This window comes from Bufo gargarizans, chromosome 5 (assembly GCF_014858855.1).
Source record: "Bufo gargarizans isolate SCDJY-AF-19 chromosome 5, ASM1485885v1, whole genome shotgun sequence".
In the NCBI taxonomy this organism is placed as follows: domain Eukaryota; kingdom Metazoa; phylum Chordata; class Amphibia; order Anura; family Bufonidae; genus Bufo; species Bufo gargarizans.
This window is the reverse complement of record NC_058084.1, coordinates 123604566-123622750: the sequence shown is the minus strand read 5'-3', so window position 1 is coordinate 123622750 and position 18185 is coordinate 123604566. Positions and strand designations below refer to the sequence as shown.

General features: G+C 44.7%; 1 protein-coding gene across 2 annotated transcripts in view; it reads right to left on the bottom strand.

Annotated features, from left to right (window-relative positions):
- Nucleotides 1-18185, bottom strand: part of LOC122938418 (maternal DNA replication licensing factor mcm3) — a 36994-nt gene that overhangs the window by 7637 nt on the left and 11172 nt on the right. Inside the window, exons 2-10 of one of the 2 annotated variants that reach the window (XM_044293910.1) lie at nt 16661-16996; nt 12841-12949; nt 12610-12763; nt 12407-12538; nt 12069-12277; nt 11322-11496; nt 10470-10593; nt 10146-10299; nt 2839-2979 (exon numbers count right to left, since the gene is read on the bottom strand). In XM_044293910.1, the coding sequence (XP_044149845.1) occupies nt 2839-2979; nt 10146-10299; nt 10470-10593; nt 11322-11496; nt 12069-12277; nt 12407-12538; nt 12610-12763; nt 12841-12949; nt 16661-16996 (1534 nt within the window). The remainder of the gene's footprint in view (nt 1-2838; nt 2980-10145; nt 10300-10469; nt 10594-11321; nt 11497-12068; nt 12278-12406; nt 12539-12609; nt 12764-12840; nt 12950-16660; nt 16997-18185) is intronic. The other variant, XM_044293909.1, reaches the window with a different exon arrangement.

Sequence of the window (18185 nt, the reverse complement as noted above, 5' to 3'; positions counted from 1 at the left end):
TATGGTAAGTAATATTGCGTAAAAGCGATTCGCTCTAAAGCCAGATAAAATATTTTAACATATATAACCACTACACAAAGTAAAAATTTACTGTAGATCCCCATTGCAGTTCATTCCCAAGAGCTTAAATCATAATATGATTAACTAACTCCGGAATGTCTACAAGGTATATGTAAGAAACCTAGCCAAGCTGACAGCACTGGCACACGGCAGGCATGGACATAAACGATGAGGTAACCAAACTGTACCATTAACTTCATACCGGTCCAGGACAAGCTTGGGATCCCATACCAGGAGGTGTTGGTATGAACTCCAGGGAGAAGGAGAAAGAACCTTGCCGACAAAACCAGGCCAACCAAGAATCCACCTGCCCGCATCGTTTCAATGTCAGAGGCAGTCTTAAGGGTTTCACAAGATCTTTACATGGCAGTAGCCAGGATACACAGGGACTGAGGAGTGGCAAAAGGTTACAGGACCTGTGCAGCATACATAGCCACAGCATATATGTGTGAGCATGGCTGTAAGGGTGAATGTGGACAGAAAAATGCACACAGTCTCTATTGCCGTTTTGTAGCTCTCTGGGTTGGCGTGCAGTGAGTGGAGTCTCCTTCCCGGAGGCGACAGAGGTGCCCTTGAGGTCATGGGTATTAAGTGCAATGACATCAGCACCCTTAGGTGCAAATAGATAGAACAGAACAGTTTAGTTGGGCATAAGTTGACATTTACTGAAAATCACTTGTCTTGAGGTAGATACCAATTTATTGCCATAGAAGGGATAGCTATAACCCATACAAGATGAATTCCCAGCCAGGATGGTGCTGCCTCCCATTATCACAGGTCTAGGTAGGATCTTTACTATAATGTCAGTGTTCTGGTCTGGTAATGTGCCTTTAACTTCAGGCTGACCCATACTATCTCCAGCTGTAGAGTATACTATACCCTATAAATCAAATGGCTGGTACACATGTCTTGCACTCCTTGAATTACATACAATTTCCGTTAATATTGTCCACATTGTCCATAGAGGAAAGCGGTTCCAAATACAGCTTTGCGCTAAACTGTAGATCATGAATAGGCACTGTAGGCTTCTCCACTCCCCAAATGACCCCTGCCCGGCGGCAAGCGTCAGCCGACCCATGCCCAGATCTGAAAATGTAAATCCACATTCAGTCCTCATTAAAGAAAACAGGTGATACTTCTATTCCCATTTAGATCCACACACAGATTCTCAATTAAAGTAATTAGAACTGTTGAGGCAATCCAGCTGGTTAAACACATGCATGGTTTTCTTACCTGACAAAGTTTGCATGGTTTACTTACCAATCATGGAGTATGTGCTGTCAAAGCAAGCACCAATAATGTCATGCAGCTTCTGCCAACACTTACATACGGAGCGTTGGTAAGGAGAAAAGAAAAAAGGCCCCATTCCAGCTGCTGACTGTTTCAAGTGCACTTGAACGATCCTGCTAAACTCCATTAAGGAACAGCGGATTCTAAGCACCATGAACCCATAGCCATCCATAGTGAGGTAACCACCAGCTGCATTACCCACTTCATCAGGGTTAGGAGCAAGCCAGGGGACCTCCACACAAGAGGTACTGGCACGGCCACTTATAGGGTAGGAAGGATGAGGATAAACCCAACAATCGGGCTGCTAAGGTACCTCTACCCTGAGAGGCGTTAGCAAGGCTATTCGAGACCTGGAAGGAGAGGCCGGACACCCCCTGATCCTAGTCCCAGCCTTAGGCCCCAAAAGTTCTTGTAGAATCTCTTCAACCCTAGAGCAGGGAACCTCTCTGCATCTATCCCCTGTAGGGACAGGAAGAACACTTAGTGGGTGGAGGTGTGCGAGACCTTTTAACCTCTGTTTCCTGTCCCAAGAAGGTCAAAAGGGTAACAACCTCCTGTTGTGCTGTCATAAGGGATGAGCTGGAAATATGCATTATATTTTTACTGCAGAAAATACACATCTAAAAATATTACATTGTGTGATCATACCCTAGAGAGGTAAATATTATATTATATAGACTTTCACAGTGTTTGGTAGGACAGGAAGTCTAAGGATTAGAGATGGCCAGTTCACAGTGTTCGCCCGTGAACACATGCGATCTGCCATCTTAACTGACAAGTCCGGCGAGGCACAGGCAAGTCCTTACCTGTGCGCGAGCCAGTCTGAAATAAAATGCTGTCTCCAGGTACAGGCAGTTCCGAGAACAGCCTCCAGGGGCAGTTCTTGGAACTGCCTGCTCCCGCAGACAGCATTTCATTTCAGACTGGCTCACACACAGGCACAGGTAAGGACTTACCTGTGCCTCGCCGGACTTGTCAGTTAAGATGGCAGATCGCATGTGTCCGCGGGCGAACACTGCAAACTGGCCATCACTGCTAAGGATTAATCTTGATATTAAGTATTATATCCCATTTAAAAGGTGTTGTCGATCCCTTTTTACCCAGGCTGCCTCTCTGATGAGCATTTAATGCAAGGGCTTTTCTGTTTACACTGTCACACTGCTAGGCAGAGTTTTACAGACTAGGGCAGCGCTAAAGCCCACCCATTAGCGCCGGTGAAGTCACTGGGAACACTGCTCGGCAGAAGCCTCCACCTAGCAGAGACCCAGTAAGTCACCAGATCTGCAGGAAAAGCCCCTGTCCTGCACGATTCAGAGCAGGGTAAGGGAGAGCAATGCAGCATGAAATGCGCAAATGCTCATCTCAGAGGGGCTGCCTGGTTGAAGAAGGGGAGGGGGGGGGGGGATATGTCCAGGTTCTGCTCTGAACCCAGACAACCTGTTTAAATGCATTAAATTTGTTTTGCATCTCAAACTGAAGTCTACTAACCTTCTTAAAATATGCAAACTGAACAAGTTCAAGTGCAGTTTCTGCATCCTGGCTATCAATGGTTTTACTCATTCTGACTTTAGCATGGGCAGTGGCCAGCCGTATCATAGTTTCCAGAGCTCTAGCAGTCACCGGCATAGTCTAGAGGAAGATTAGAAAAAAGGTTATTCAAACTAATTGGAAGTTGCCAATAATGCAGCCAAACAGGAAAGAAGCAGGCACATCCAGTCAGGAGCCAGGCAGAAGAGCCTGCAGAGCATAATGGTGCAGAAGGCAGCATCAAGGGCACAAGTCCTATGTAAAAGCTCCCCCCTCACCAATTAGACTAAATGCCTGGTGAACCCCCTTTAATCTGTTCTGCTGGTGTCAGATGTGACAATTAAGAGGAGCACACCTCTTAATTGTGCCACATGTCAGGCCACCCATGGACCAGAACTGGCATAGTTTGCAGGTATAATTTACATACTTTATAATATATGTGCTGCACCACCCACAACTGACAAGGGTCAAGCAAGGTGCAAAATTAACATAAGTCACAAAATTGTAATGTTTTGCATGCCAGAAAAAGGACGCACAAGAGCCAAAAAGTTCCCCCACAGGGTACAGACTTGCTAATCCTGTTTAACATGTAACTAGATGGTAAATGTATCTCAGTGGCTCAAGCTGGATGAGAAATATGGTGCATTGATAGACTGTTAGTTGGCTCTGTGCTAAAAACTGTGGCCAAATTTGGCATGCCTTATTGTATCTCAGGCAATGTCTATTCCCTCTAAACCACGTCCCTCCCCCACTAAAGCCCTGAGAATTGAAAAGATCATTGCTAATGAGCATTCATAGTAACGCTTGTTAGCAATGATCTGGCAGTGTAAATGCAGTTGATTACCAGATGAAAGAGCTGCATGCTTATTCATCGGGTAACTGGAATGTTTGTGTATCACCCCAAAAAAAAAAAAAACATTTAGATTTTTGTACTTACCGTAAAATCCGTTTCTCATTCAATGCATTGGGGGACACCGCACCATGGGTATATGCCAAGCTACCACTAGGAGGCACTAGATTAAAAAAAAAGGTCGTCTCCGCTCAGGTGGGCTATACCCTCTCCACAGCACTAGGCTATTCAGTTTGTACCAACAGCAGTAGGAGAGAGAAATAAAAGCGAAGAACCAACATGTCCTGGACCAGGAAAGAAAAAGAGCAGCAGCCTGGTGACAGGGAGAGCAAGTAAAAACAGAGGGTGGGATCTGTATCCCCCAATGCATTGAACGAGAAACTGATTTTACGGTCAGCACAAAAATAAAATTCTCATTAATGGCATTGGGGGACAATGCACCATAGGAGGTCCTAAAGCAGTCCTCAAGGGTGGGATTGAAATCTCATGCAAAAAGAAGGGTGCACAGGTGCAAAAGCAGCATGTGACCCAACAGGACCAGGAGAGACCCTAGCATGAAATGGATCCAAAAGAAAAAATAAATAAATAAAATGGGAGACAGGATCCCAAGGACAGGTGCCTGGGAAACAAGGCCTGCAAGAAGGAACAAAGGGAAACACCCAGCTCCACCCAAGGTGGGAAAAAATAAAAAATAAAAGCGCTAGAGGATAAGGGAAAGGGCGAGTTGTCCTGCGCGAGAATCAAGAGTTGACCAAGAGTGCACTAGAGAGCCCGAGGAAGGTTCTAGAAGAACCAGGGCTCCCTCTGAGGAAACAGGAGAGTAGCACAGCAACATCTGTTGGTAGCAACCTAGCGCTCTGCATATGGAAAGACATAAGTTGATAACAACCTAGTGTTCTGCATATACAAGGAAGCTCCAGGAGGAGAAGCCCTAAGAGGACAGACCCAACAAGACAAAATAGACTATAAAAAGGTGCCTGGCAGGAGAAAATGCCTGGAAAAAAGGACGGAAGCAGTCCTCAACCAAAGACTAAAACTAAGTCGCCTCAGACCAAAACATGGCCTGTCCGTGGCCAACCACATGTAAAAGGCCAGGGTAGAGAGGAAACAAAGAAGCACTGGAGGCTAAATGCTTGAGAGAAATCATAACTCACAAGGGAAGGGAGCGAGCCTCCATTCACAGCAAGGAATGGGGGAAAGAGAAACCCTATGAGAAGGTGAAAACCTCTTTCTGCCAGAGAAAACAGCCAACCCCCGGAGGAAGGGGGGGGGGTCTTAGGTAATGGTCAGGAGAAGGGAACGTAAAGACCTGCTTCCCATACAGAGGAGGCGAGGAACAAGCCTCTCAAAAACATAATATTGCTGTGAAATGCAAGACCAGAAATATCCCTGGCCATATAAAGTCACAGGGAAAAGAGTAACCAGTCGCAGGCCCTGGTATTACAAGCGGAGACCCACTGGTCTGAGAGATATTGGAGTAGGAGAGGACTCCAAACAGCCTAAGGAGGAACAGTTCTCCAAACGAGGGAAAGCTCAGTCCCAAAAGTGACCAATACAATGTAAACTGCAAACCATAGCACTAAACAACTAGGTACCAGGTACTTGACCTGGCGGGATGGGAAGAGAGGTCAGAAACCCAAGAAGGAAACAACCTATGAGGACCCAGAAGGGAAAAAGTCCCAAACCAGGCCCAAAGAAGCAGCTGTCATACAGAGCATGTGCAGTCAAAATGCCACGAGTAGCTTCCCTAGAAGGCAGCGGCCAGCTAGATGGTCTAAGAAAGCGTGGGGTCAGGGACTCCAAGCAGGATTACACAGACAGGGGCTCAAGAAGGGTCCAAAGAACCGGACCACAATAGCCAGAAAACCAAGGAAACAATATCGGCCATGGGTGACCAACCATCCCAAATGTAGTGACCAGCCAACTGTATAACACTGTCCCAGAAGAGGCAAGTACAGCAGCCTGGATTTGATAAAAAAAAATCAACAAGTATCTATATGTCAGAAAGGATACAGAAGTCAGCAGGGGAAGCTGGGAGAGACTACACAGATATATAGAAACCAGCTGCCAGCAGAGCACAATGAAACCCCCCAGGGAAGGAACTGACAGGTGCAGACAACAGCCAGGCCCAAGGGAATGGCCCTTCTGTCATGTAGCACAACTAATCAGAAAACCTAAGGGAGTACCAAGAACACCCAGACCATGTCAGATACCAGAGCAAGCCGCGGAAAAGTCCACCCACTGGCAGGTGTGTGGCACTCAGTCCTGTCACAGCCATATCAGAGAGGACGTCCAGCGAAGACTCTCGTCCGACCACCCAGAAGGATTCTGTATGGTGGAGGACATCCAGCGATGACCCAAAACTGCAGTAGCGGATGGTGCTAACAACACTGGGTAATCTTGCAGGATAGAACATCCAGTGGTGATCCCGGTACTCTGCCAGGACTGTGCCATGTAACTCTGAAAAGAAAGAAGAGGAGCAGTAATAACATGAATACTCCATCATGAAATGGGGTAATGCGGCTGTGCAGCATGCAGTAGTACTTTACAGGGTTGACAAAAAACAAACCTAGCATGCCAGCCAACAACCTGCCCACGGAGGGAGAGCGGTTGTCTGGTGCATAACAGGACTGGAAGTCTTGTTTAATAGTGAGTCAGGCAATGAAGTAAAATTCATTCCTAGTACAGAGGCAAAGAGAAGACTAGAGGGCCTGGTTCAGGAGGAATTGCAGCTGGTGTCAGATCTGAACAAGCCAGCAATATACTGAAACTAAAAGCAACTTTACTCCGCCCAGGAGGGGGGGGGGGGGGGGGGGGGGAGGGGGACCTAAGGATACCAGGTATGCCATGTATGCTAAAAAGCGGGGGGGAGGGGAGTGATGAATACAGCATCAGGAGATGAAAACATCACTCCAGGTGACTTGGGGGGGGGGGGGGCCCACATGATTGCCTATCACAGATCAGAGCCATGGATATGGCTACAGGGAACACTCTCCGGTTAAGGGGGGGGGGGGGGGGGAAGACATACGTACCTGGAACACCCCATAGGTGTGCCAGCAAGCTAACCACGTAGCGGGCTGACCCTTGTGCAGCCAGGGGAGCGCCATCCGAAAGTCCACTAGAGGGGATGCCAACCCTGGAAAGGAGAGGTTCCTCAGTGGACATCTGTCTTTAACCACCCAGAGAGAATCTGTATGGTGGAAGACTGCCTGATGCTCTGTTACTGAGAGAAAATCTGAGCAGAAGTGCCCCCCAAGGCAGCGGATGGAATGGCAGGGAAGGGTTTGTCACCAGTCTCAGACTTGTCCTGGGAGTGACCCGAGGACGCCGAGGTGGAGCGGGAAATAGTTGTGACAACTCGAGGTAGTCTCGAGGGTCCCTGGGAGGGCAGAGGTGGCCGCAATTTTTGGTCAGGCAGTCGGACAGGACTCCCCATGGCTTAGAACAGGGAAGAGGCCCAGTCAGGAGAGACCGACAGAAGTAGGTCAGGGTTTCCTGAGAAGGCCTGGGAGCTACTGTGCACAAACAGGGACAGGCTGACCATGTGGCAACCATTTATCGCAACGGGCGCACCCAAACACATGCGACCCGTGAGGGGCTGGGAATGGTAGTCCTCAGAAAGAGGACATTAGGCCTGAGAGGGAGCCTGAAAAAGAAAGCAGCCAGCCAAAGGCTGTCTACTGGATCCCAGGGGCCGAATCCCCAAAGAGGTGCTGCAGCAGCTGCAGAATCTCAGAAAGTACCCCCCTGCTGGCAAGATGGAGGCCATTTCTTGTAGAACACAGCACCCACAGGGTTAAAGCCTGCGCTTGGCTGGCATAGGAGGAGGGGAACCCCTCCAGAAGCCAAGAGGAGTGGGGAGGGGCCAGCAAAAGCCCGGGAAGCGAGGGAAGGGGGGTGGGAGAGAACAGGTGAGGGGGCTCCTGAGAAGGAGAGACGCTCAGGGAGGGGAAAAGCAGGGCAAAAGGAGCACCTGGGGCAGGCCAGAGAAAACGCGGCCTAGTCCCGGCAGAACCCGGGGACCAAAGTAGATGGAGGCCAGGGAGAGGCCGCAAAGAAAGCGGGGTGACCAGGAAGAGGAGAAAAGGACCCCAGGGGGAAAAGAAAGGAGGGAGGGGGAAAAAGAGAAAGGGCCCCCCCCTTCCTCTCCCAGAGGGAGAAACACCTCCCCGCCTGGGGGAAAAAGGTGTTAAAGGGGGGGGGGGGGGGGGTAGCACCCCGAACCCCCGAACCCAGGACCCCCACTAACTCTGGGACAGTGACATAGGGGAAATACTCACTGTCCGATGTCTTCGGGCGCAGCAGGGTAACCCCATCGGCAGACTCAACACTGGGACTGTGGGAATGCCGGCATGCCACTGCAGATGCAGTCAATGGGGACTGGGTGACCGGCGAGGTACCCGAGTAGGTCATGTCTGCCTCCTACGGAATACTAGTCAAACTGAATAGCCTAGTGCTGTGGAGAGGATATAGCCCACCTGCCTCTTCGTGGTAGCTTGGCATATACCCATGGTGCTGTGTCCCCCAATGCCATTAATGAGAAATCCTTCTTTCCCAGTGTCAGATCGTGCTGCCGGGAAACAACAAGTCTGTATGGGAAAGAGCGATGGCATTAGCGATCGCTCCTCCCCATACTCTGAGGCAGCTGGAGGAGATTGCTGTATGTAAATGCACTGGTCTCCTCGCTAGTGAGCAGCAGATTGTCGGGAAGGAACAGTATGCTGCAATATCGTCCCGTGTAAATGGACTTTAAGCCATGTCCACTTATCAAGCCACGCAGTGGTTTTCTTTTGGCACATTTACTTCATAAGTTGGTCCAAAACTTTATTATGGCATTATGGGTCTGAAACGTGCCAAACGTTGATGCAGTTCATGTTAAAATCTTGACAATTACATTAGTAAACGTGAGGCATAGTATTTAAATACACTTGACAACTGTATCTGTTCTTTTAGCAGGAGTCAAAGGTAGAACTGCAAGATAACTTCCAGAACTAACTGATAAGTGCTTCAGTACAAACTGATCCTGTGTGCAATCAGAAAACTAATGTAAAATGTGCACATGCATATCCTTAGACAAGAACTAAATTTACATTATCCTAAACTTATTCCTGATAAACTTCAGCTCAAATTTTAGTCCTGATCTGAAACTGGACCAGAACACTGCGTCAAAATAACCTATAAAGGCTACAAACATTGCAAAATGAATGAAAATCATTGTACAAACTTGCCAGAAGGACTTTTTACATAACATTTCACCTATAACTTTCCAAAAACTGGTTCAGAAAATCAAAAAAAAACAAAAAAAAAAAACGCAGTATGTATTAATGTGACTCCACTGTGAAGATTACATATGATCACTTCATAAGTCAGCAGTGTGTAGCTCCTGATGGAAGTCACATGTAGTGTGTTTTCTTGGAGGGTATAAAGTGTACGATAGGCTGTCTGCACACAATCTTGTTGCGGTCATAGGTAAAAGGGGTAATTTATCAGAGTTGCAAGAAAGGATGATTGGCTTTCGGCCAAGGGTGGCAGTATTTCTGAAACAGCGCAGTAAGCTGTTCTGCTGCTGCGGTGAACATGTATCATGAGTGGACAAATGGCATCATTGTGAATAAGAGTTGTGGAAACTGCGGAGCACCACATGCCACTGATTGAGGTAAACATGGGTTACGAAGGTGCGCAAGGGCGGACAGACTACAGCGGAGCAGCTCACCACCAAAATGAACCAAGGAGCTAACAGATGTGTCTAAAACAGATCAGTGAACCCTTCTGCATATGGGGCGCTGAAGCAGACGATGGCCAGTTAACCTCTGCTAACCAAGCTGCATCAGCAGAAAAGATGTCCACTCTCACTGCAGCATTGGAATTGGACCTCTATTGATTCTCTGCTTAAACACCCCAAAACCATTGCTGGAAGAACACAAGCTGATGGTGGCAGGGTCATGGTCTGGGGAATGTTTGTGGCACTCTGGGCCTACTCATCCATATAAAAAGGCACACAACTGATTTGGGTATGAAATCAATCCTTGCAAATCATGTGCATCCCATACATGCCTATTGTCTTCCCTAGGGCAGATGAGACCTTCCAGCGACATGTCACACAGCTAGAAATGTCCGACATTGGTTGGAAGAGCATGACCAAGACTTCCAAGTACTAGTCTGGCCCCCAATTTCCCAGATTTGATCCCAATTGAGCATCTGTGGGACTAGCTCAAATCATTGTGTTCGCTCTATATATCCCCCCCGTACCCTCCAGTCAGCATGGCTCCAGGTATCTGTGACAACCTAGCAGGACCTTATTGAGCCACTCCCAGCCCGTCTAGCTGTTGTCTGTGCTGCAAACGGCAGTTACTCTGGATATCAGCTGGTGGTCATAATAATGTAGCTCAATTGTATTAGTCATTAAAAATGTACATACCCTAGCCCGATCATTGTTCATCTCATCATGGCTCCGTATTTTGGCATATTCCTGACAGATGTAATCAGCTGCTTCTTGAGTTAGAGTAGGCTTTATCAGTTTAGCAACATGGATATATTTTCGTATGAATTGCATGCTTACAATTTTAGATTTGCTTTGAAAAAAAAAAAAAAAAAAAAAAAAAGGATTTTAATGTATAGATATCCTTAATACAGCTTAATATTTAGACTACATAAAAGTATACAGATTATGACGTTTGCAAGGCGTCTCCCCAATGCTGGAGCATAGATTCTAGACAGAAAAGCATTACATAAAGCTACAAACTTTTTCCGTGGTCCATGCAGGAGATTATCATGTTTCTCATAAATCTGCAACTCTTGATCAGTGACATCAGTAGCATTCGGATCATCAGTTGCAAAAATCTCAACACTGCATCCAAAAGGCATTGCTGTGAATATAAAGAGGGAAAAAAAAAAAAAAAAAAAAAAAAAAAAGCAAACAGACGTCAAGAGCATTTTAGTCAAAGGCAATGGCTACAAGTGTCAACCGATTTCACTTCTGGTATCCGGCTCTCATGAAATAACAGGCATATTTGGCTAAATGCAATACACAATGCAGTTAAAGGGTTTGTGCCAAGATAAAAACCATCATTATCCTGGGGTTAGGGGACAAGTATCTGATTGGTGGGAGTCAAACCACCGGTACCCCAAGCGATCACAAGTGCCACTTTTTCCCCAGGTAAGCTACAGACATGCACCTGGCTATCCACACACACACCCACGTAAAATGGACACATTAGCCATCAGACCAGGCCAGCTTCCATTGCTCCATGGTCCGGTTCTGCTGGTCACATGCAGATTGCAGGTGCTTACAAAAACAGGCAGGGGTCAGCATTGGCACTCTGAGCATTCAGTGGGTCTGCGCAAAGTAGCATTGCACTTGGGTTTTTGGACACCTATTGTAGTCAGCATTATTCGATAATCTGTGGTACAGTGTCTCCTGTGGGCTTGAAACAGACAAGCAATACCCTTTGCTCACCACACATCAATGACATTTGGCCACGCTTGACCCGGACACTAACAGATTTTTAACATATTTCTTTTAAACATGACTTACTGTTACAATCACACCATACTTAACACAGGAAACACTAAGCATGCAGCCATCACCGCATACCATAGCCATCCTGCTCCCCAGGAGTTCGATATCTGTGTATTCTCAACACATGGTCTGCAATTTCACGATCACTGTCTGCATCCGTTTGATCCAAAACAATAAAAAGCAAATCAAATCTTGAAAGCAGAGAGTCTTGTAAGCCGATATTTTCCATTGGTGTCCTATACTGATCATACTGTAAAATGCAGAACAGGAAGAAAGTTACTGTCATCATATATTACACCAATTACACCAAAGAATAAACTGAAAATATAGGGAGAAATGCAAGCCAGATTGTGCAAAGTGTTAAACACAATCATTGACTGGAACTTACTCAATAAGTACTAATAAGACCTCCTAATGCATACATGGGCACCCCATTCATTTGGTGTATGCCAAAATGGTGTCATTTTGGCATAAACCGAGCTGGTATGTGTCAGCATGCCTTTATTTCCTAGTTAGCCACTGTAGAAGAATATATTGCAGCTTTTCATCAGGGGAATAACAGCAAAAAAGACCCTAGACAACCACGCGAACAGTATTTTTACATGAATGCATACATTTTAGAAACACCTGATTAGGTACATAACATGTACTTGCAAAAAAGACAAACCAGGGATTCTTCAGTACTACTGACAATAAAAGATTTTCAAAGGGTCATGTCTTAGAATCACTAACAGACAATCCATATGGCACATGTTGCATTGGTTTCATGTATGTACTACCGATATACACACACCATGTTTCAGACATTTTCCTAACACATACCCTTCCATAAACAGGATTTGCTGCAGCTAAAACACTGCACCGGGCATTTAATCTTGCTTGGATCCCAGCCTTCGCTATTGTCACACGACCTTGTTCCATCACTTCGTGTATAGCTGTCCTGTCCATGTCAGACATTTTGTCAAACTCATCAATACACACAACACCTCTGTCAGCAAGTACCATGGCACCAGCCTCAAGACGCCTCTCCCCTAGCATCGAAAAAAATTAAAAAAAATTATAAGGCATTTGCAGTACATTAAACCCAGGGCCGATGGATCATGGAGGGATCAGATTCTGTTAACTTGGCTTCACCATTGTGCACAACAGGATTTACTTGCCTGTTTCTTGATCAGTTGTCACAGCGGCTGTTAACCCAACTCCAGAGGACCCCCTACCAGTGGTGGTAATGGCTCTTGGAGCTGTGTGCAATACATAGCGCAGCAGTTGGGACTTGGCGACAGATGGGTCTCCTGGAAAAGGAAATATAAAATATTTATACCCAAATGGAGAAATTGACACACAATTTTTAAATAGTCTTTACCTATTAGGAGAAGATTAATATCTCCTCTTATACGAGTTCCATTATCAAGGATCTTCTCATTACCACCAAGGAGCATGCATAAAATGGCTTTCTTAATATAATCATGACCATGAATAGTTGGTGCTAATGACTTGCTCAGCTGCTCAAAAATATCCTAATAGAAGAGGGAAAAAGAATCAACATGCAGATAAAACATCTGTTCTTAATTTTAACAATCCAATTAAAACTTACCTTACTATGAACTTTGCAAAATTTCTTGATTTTGGCAACATCATCAGCAGAAAACGTTGGGGAAATTTCTTTGCTCATCCGTTTGATATTACTGGCCAACAGTATTGTCCTAAATTTGAAGAAAGTATACATATATATTTTTCCTCCTATATAGTCCATCTACTTCAACGCAGGTTTTCCCAGGAGCAAACCTTTTATCTGCAGGTTCATTGGTTCCCTCTATGGAACTGGTCACTGAAGTGTTTTCAACAGAACACAAGTGACTCATTACAATGTAACCTCACTAGAATGGATTCCAGTAGGGCTATGGAAAATACTGCCTCTTTTCAATGTAAATCAAAGCTGATACACTGGGTTAGGTTTCACAAACTTGTGTTTTCCACTCAAACAGCCAATGTTTTTTTTTTAAATAAAAATATTACTATGTTCACATTTTTCTTTTGTCCTCAGTTTAAAGGTGCTGTCTGAGATTTTGATGTTGATAGTCTACTCCCAAGATAGGTCATCAATATGAGATCAGCAGGGGTCTGAGTCAGCACCCCTTCCATCAACTGCTTGAATAAGCAGCTGCACGCCAGTGAACGCTGTATCCTTTTCCTAGGCCAGTGACATCACCACTGTCACAAGGGCTAGGCACAGCTTACTCCCATTCTAGCGAAAGGGGCTGAGCTGCAATACCAAGCACAGCCACTATCCAACAGATGGCACTGTGCTAGGTAAGGTGTGAGGAGGACACATTGCTCACAGGGTGCAATGACCTCAAACAGCTTAGTGGTGCCAGGCATTGAACCCCTGCCAATCTGATATTGATGACCTATGCTGAATATAGGCCAATAATATAGAAGTCCCAGGCATACCCTTTAATGTAAACACCGGGAAAAGATACCAAAAGTATGTTTTAACCAAGTTTTTACGGTGGCACTTCACACTGGCCCAAGCTAGCAGTACAAAAAGCGCAGGAGCTCCCTGCCCGAAGCTACCAGAGGTAGCTCGCCACTTCCAGCAGTAAAATTTCTCCCTCCTCATGTAACATGAGGGACCCATGATCAGGGACCAATAATAATGGTCCCTGATCATGTGGTCTCCATGATAAACCTATCATGGAGATCACATCCATTATATTTACTAACACAGCCAGGACATGAGCTTTGCTTCTCTGTCTCCCTCTCTAGAGAGAATGTGCGATTTACTGTCCAAAAACAAAAATCTATTTATAAACTTTCCATCCGTAACTGGAGGGTAGTGGGCGTCCGTCATTAGGAGTCTATTAGGGATGGTCAGTTACTTAGATTAGGGACCCTGTGTCCATCTGTTACTGACGGTCAGAGTCAATCTGTTAGTCAGTGGGTATCTGTTAGGGTCTGTCCATAATTATCGGTCAGTGGACACACCACTACAGACGCTAGTGAAAACTTAATTTTTATGGTGGTGGAGATGGATATATCCGTTTTCTTTGAGCTTTCTAGTAAATAAAATGGCTCGAAGATTATTCAGTGCAGAGCAGGCATGTGAATTTCTACGCTTTGAAAAACTCTGAATCCGACACCACTTCAGAGGCGGAACTATTTTTTAATAGCGGGGACTTTAGCTCCGTTTCCATCCCCAGACCCCATAGCACTATGGTGGCAGAAGTTGTTCCTGTCCCTTCTACTACGTGGGTTCCTGCTACTTCATCTCACCACCCCCCAAGTACCCCAATTTTTATCTACTCCCCAAATTAATGTGGACATCACCAATTTTACCCCTTACAATTTTTTTGGGGGGGGGTGATTTCGACCTTGTCAGGCAGGGGCCTGTTATGGTGCACCACATCACTTAGCAAGTTTGTCTCTCATATAGGGATTAATGGGGTTAAAAGAGACGTTGTACGACCAGTCACTGTCCTTGAATGCCAGCTTATCATTACAGCCCTATCAGTGTTCTTGTATCTTGTGAACAAACTGAAATTTGCAACATATTTGGAGACATTTTGCTCCGTTTTCTTGGACATGTTGCTTTTCACTACAGTTCAGTTTTTTTTTTCCTGCAATAAGTAATTACCGTATAGGTCAGACCAGAACGCTGCTCACAACATCACTTCTCATCTGTATGCGCCACAAAGATTAGAATGTGGCAAATTTCTAAGACGGTAACAGGGTTACCCACCTAAAAATATATTATCAATGGGGCCTGAACCATTTTCAGTTTATTATCTGAAAGGCCCCAGGTGCTCCTTTATGTTTGGGCCCTGCCGTGTCTCAATCATAAGATTAGGGCCAGAATGGGGTGATCCATTTTGGGGTGTACTTTTCGTATGCTTTGTAAAAAAAAAAAAAAAAAAAAAAAAATATATCTTTAAATTGACACTTGTGTAAATTCAGAATTATTTTTTTTCATTCTTAGCATTAAATTTCTTTAAAAAACTAGAGGGCCAAAAACAAACTGTACACCCATCGATGAATACGCAAGGGGGGGGGGGTTATTATTCTGACACAGACTCTACAAACTTAGCTTGTTGCAGAAAAAAAAAATATGAATTCATGTTAAAATGGAAGTCTCTTAAAAAAAAAAATAAAGTTTTTTGTAAGTGCAGTCAAAATAAAGTAAAGATGTGGAAATATATTTCTGATAAAAATATTGAATAGTATTTATGTATTTAAAATACTGCAGTTGAAAATAGGCCAATTTTTACAAATTTTCATAGATTCTTTAGTTTTTAATAAAGATATGCATATTTTAATTGGTAAAATTTTACCACCAAAGTACAATATGTCACGAGAAAACAATGTCAGAATTACTTTGGTGTGCAAAACTTTTACAAAGTTATTCTCTGCTAAAGTGACACGTCAGATTTCCAAAATCTGGCTTGGTCATTAAGGTCCAAACAGGCTTGGTCACTAAGGGGTTAAGAGTTGCCATAATGGCCTATGGGTGACAAATGCTCTTAGGCATCTATTAAACACATCGGATATCCATAGGGTCTAATGGCATTATTAAATTACTCTTACCAGTAATTGGATTTTCCAATAGCCTCCACAACGGCACTCACAGGATGATGTCCCCGCCTCCACAGGACAGGAAATAACGTAGAAGCTCAAGTTTAAAAGGCCCCCTCCCTTTACCTGCTTCTGTTAATGACATAGGACTCAATAGTAATGCAAACGTGTGTTTAAATATTCAGATAATACATTATCACATAATTACGGATGGAGTTGAGTTAACACTTCTGTTTTCTGAGATTTGGGTTGTGTTATCTAATTTAAGCAAACACCTTCAATTGCTTTTTAACGGCTTTTGTCTCAAGATAACGTGTTAAGCACTCTTCGTATTAAACTGAAAGGTGGAAATGCAGAGAGGAGGCCCTCTGGCCATGGGGTGGATAGAGCGTCCACAAACAACTCCTGATCCTTTAAGGAGAGGGAGCGGAATTTTTCTACTAATTTATTCTTTTGGTTTGCAAACAGCTCTATGACAGGGGTCCCCCACTTTTTCGATAATTGATCAAACATATCGGGGTCTAATGACCATTCTCCCTCTTAAATTCTCTCTGCTGAGATGGTCCGCTACTATGTTTTCATTGCCTTTGAGATGGACAACCGTTAAAGTATTCAGGTTCTTTTCTGCCGAGCGAAATATCTCCCCCAACAGATTTCGCAGAGCTCTGCTTTGTCCCTCTTTGCCGGTTTAAATAGGCCACAGCGGTAGAATTGTCGGACAGAGTTTTTACATGTTGGGATTTTACAGTTGATTTGAGAGAGAGGAGTGTTTTGAAGACTGCCATTAGCTCTTTTAGATTTGATGATGCTTCTGCCATTTTTTGACTCCAAACACCTTGTATTACCTGATCTTTGATGTGGACTCCCAATCTGCAATTGCCAGCGTCAGTAGAAATAACTTGATTTGAGTGTCGCCAAAATACTCCCGACTGAAGATTTTTTTATTATTTTCCACCACAGGAGAGACTTTACCTTTAAAGGAATTTTTATCCTCTTGTCTAGGGTATTCTGATTTCCATCCCAGTTCTCCAGGAGAAATTATTGTAGTGGCCTTGTGTGGTGTTGGGCACACCGCACTGCTGGAATCGTGGACGTCAAATGGCCTAAAAGCGTCATGTCTCTGAAGGATACGGTTCTGGACTTGCAAAACAGACCTTTTAAGATGGAGAAATCCTGTTTTTCTAGATGGGAAAAAAATAAAATAAATGACATGAGATTGTGCGAGTTTAACTTGACCCCCAAAAATATTTTCTCTGCTAGCAACTAAGTCTGACTTTTCTGTTTATTAACCAGCCCAATTCCGGCAACTTCTTTTGAAACATCTGTAGATATAACTGGAGAATTTGGAGGGACGGAGATGCAATCAAAAAAAATTGTCCAGATACAGAACGATTAAGATACCCTGAAGTTGAAGGCGACTTGTCACTTCTGCCATGATCTTTGAAAAAATTCTGGGGGCTGAGGACAACCCGAAGGGAAGGGCCTGAAACTGAAAGTGACACTTCTCTCCTTTCAGAAATATCGCCAATCTGAGATTTTTTTGTGAATATGCATTGGAAAGGTCAAGAGTTACCATGTAGGAGTCTTGAGTCAGGAGATTTACTGTTGACCTGATTTTCTACATCCTGAATTTTTGTAGGCTATGGTCTTGTTCAAACTTTTCAGGTTTATTATTACTCTGTAAAAGTTGTTTGGTTTTCAAACTAAAAAGACCGGAGAATAAAACCCTGTTCCCTCCTGATCTTTTGGTACCGGAGTTAGGACATGTTTTTGTAGCATCAATAATATGCGATTCCAGAGCCTGCTGTTTTTCCTCAGGGAAGAGTAGCGAACTCTAGCTTGTAACCTTCTCTTATGGCATGTCTTACCCAAGGGGAAGTAAAAAGGTTTTCCCAGGCCGAGGCAAATCTTTTTAATCTGCCTCCTACCTGAAATATGGAGTCATTGTGAAGACTTTACAGTGGTTTCTGGGGTGAACTAAAAACCTTTCCACTTGAGGATTGCCATCTTCCAGAGATGTCTTTCCTCCTCTGATCTGGTCCTTTTTTGGTTCTGAAAAGGACAGTCTGAAGGGAAGCCTTTCTTCCCCATTTGATGCCTTCTCCAAAATGTCGTTTAAGGCTGAACTAAACAACTTTACCCCCCCTCACACGGAATGGAGCACAGACGACTCTTCGAGGTAGCATACCCAGAACAGGATCTGAGCCATACAACTCTACGAGTGGCATTTTATAAGGCAGCAGACCTAGCCAAGAACCTTACTAGAGCAGCCAGGACATTGACAAAATTTCAGGCCCGCTTCAAAATGGGGAAAAAGGCCAGGATCTCCTTTCAGGGTACCTGCTGCCAGGTGTTCCTCCAGCTGGGTTA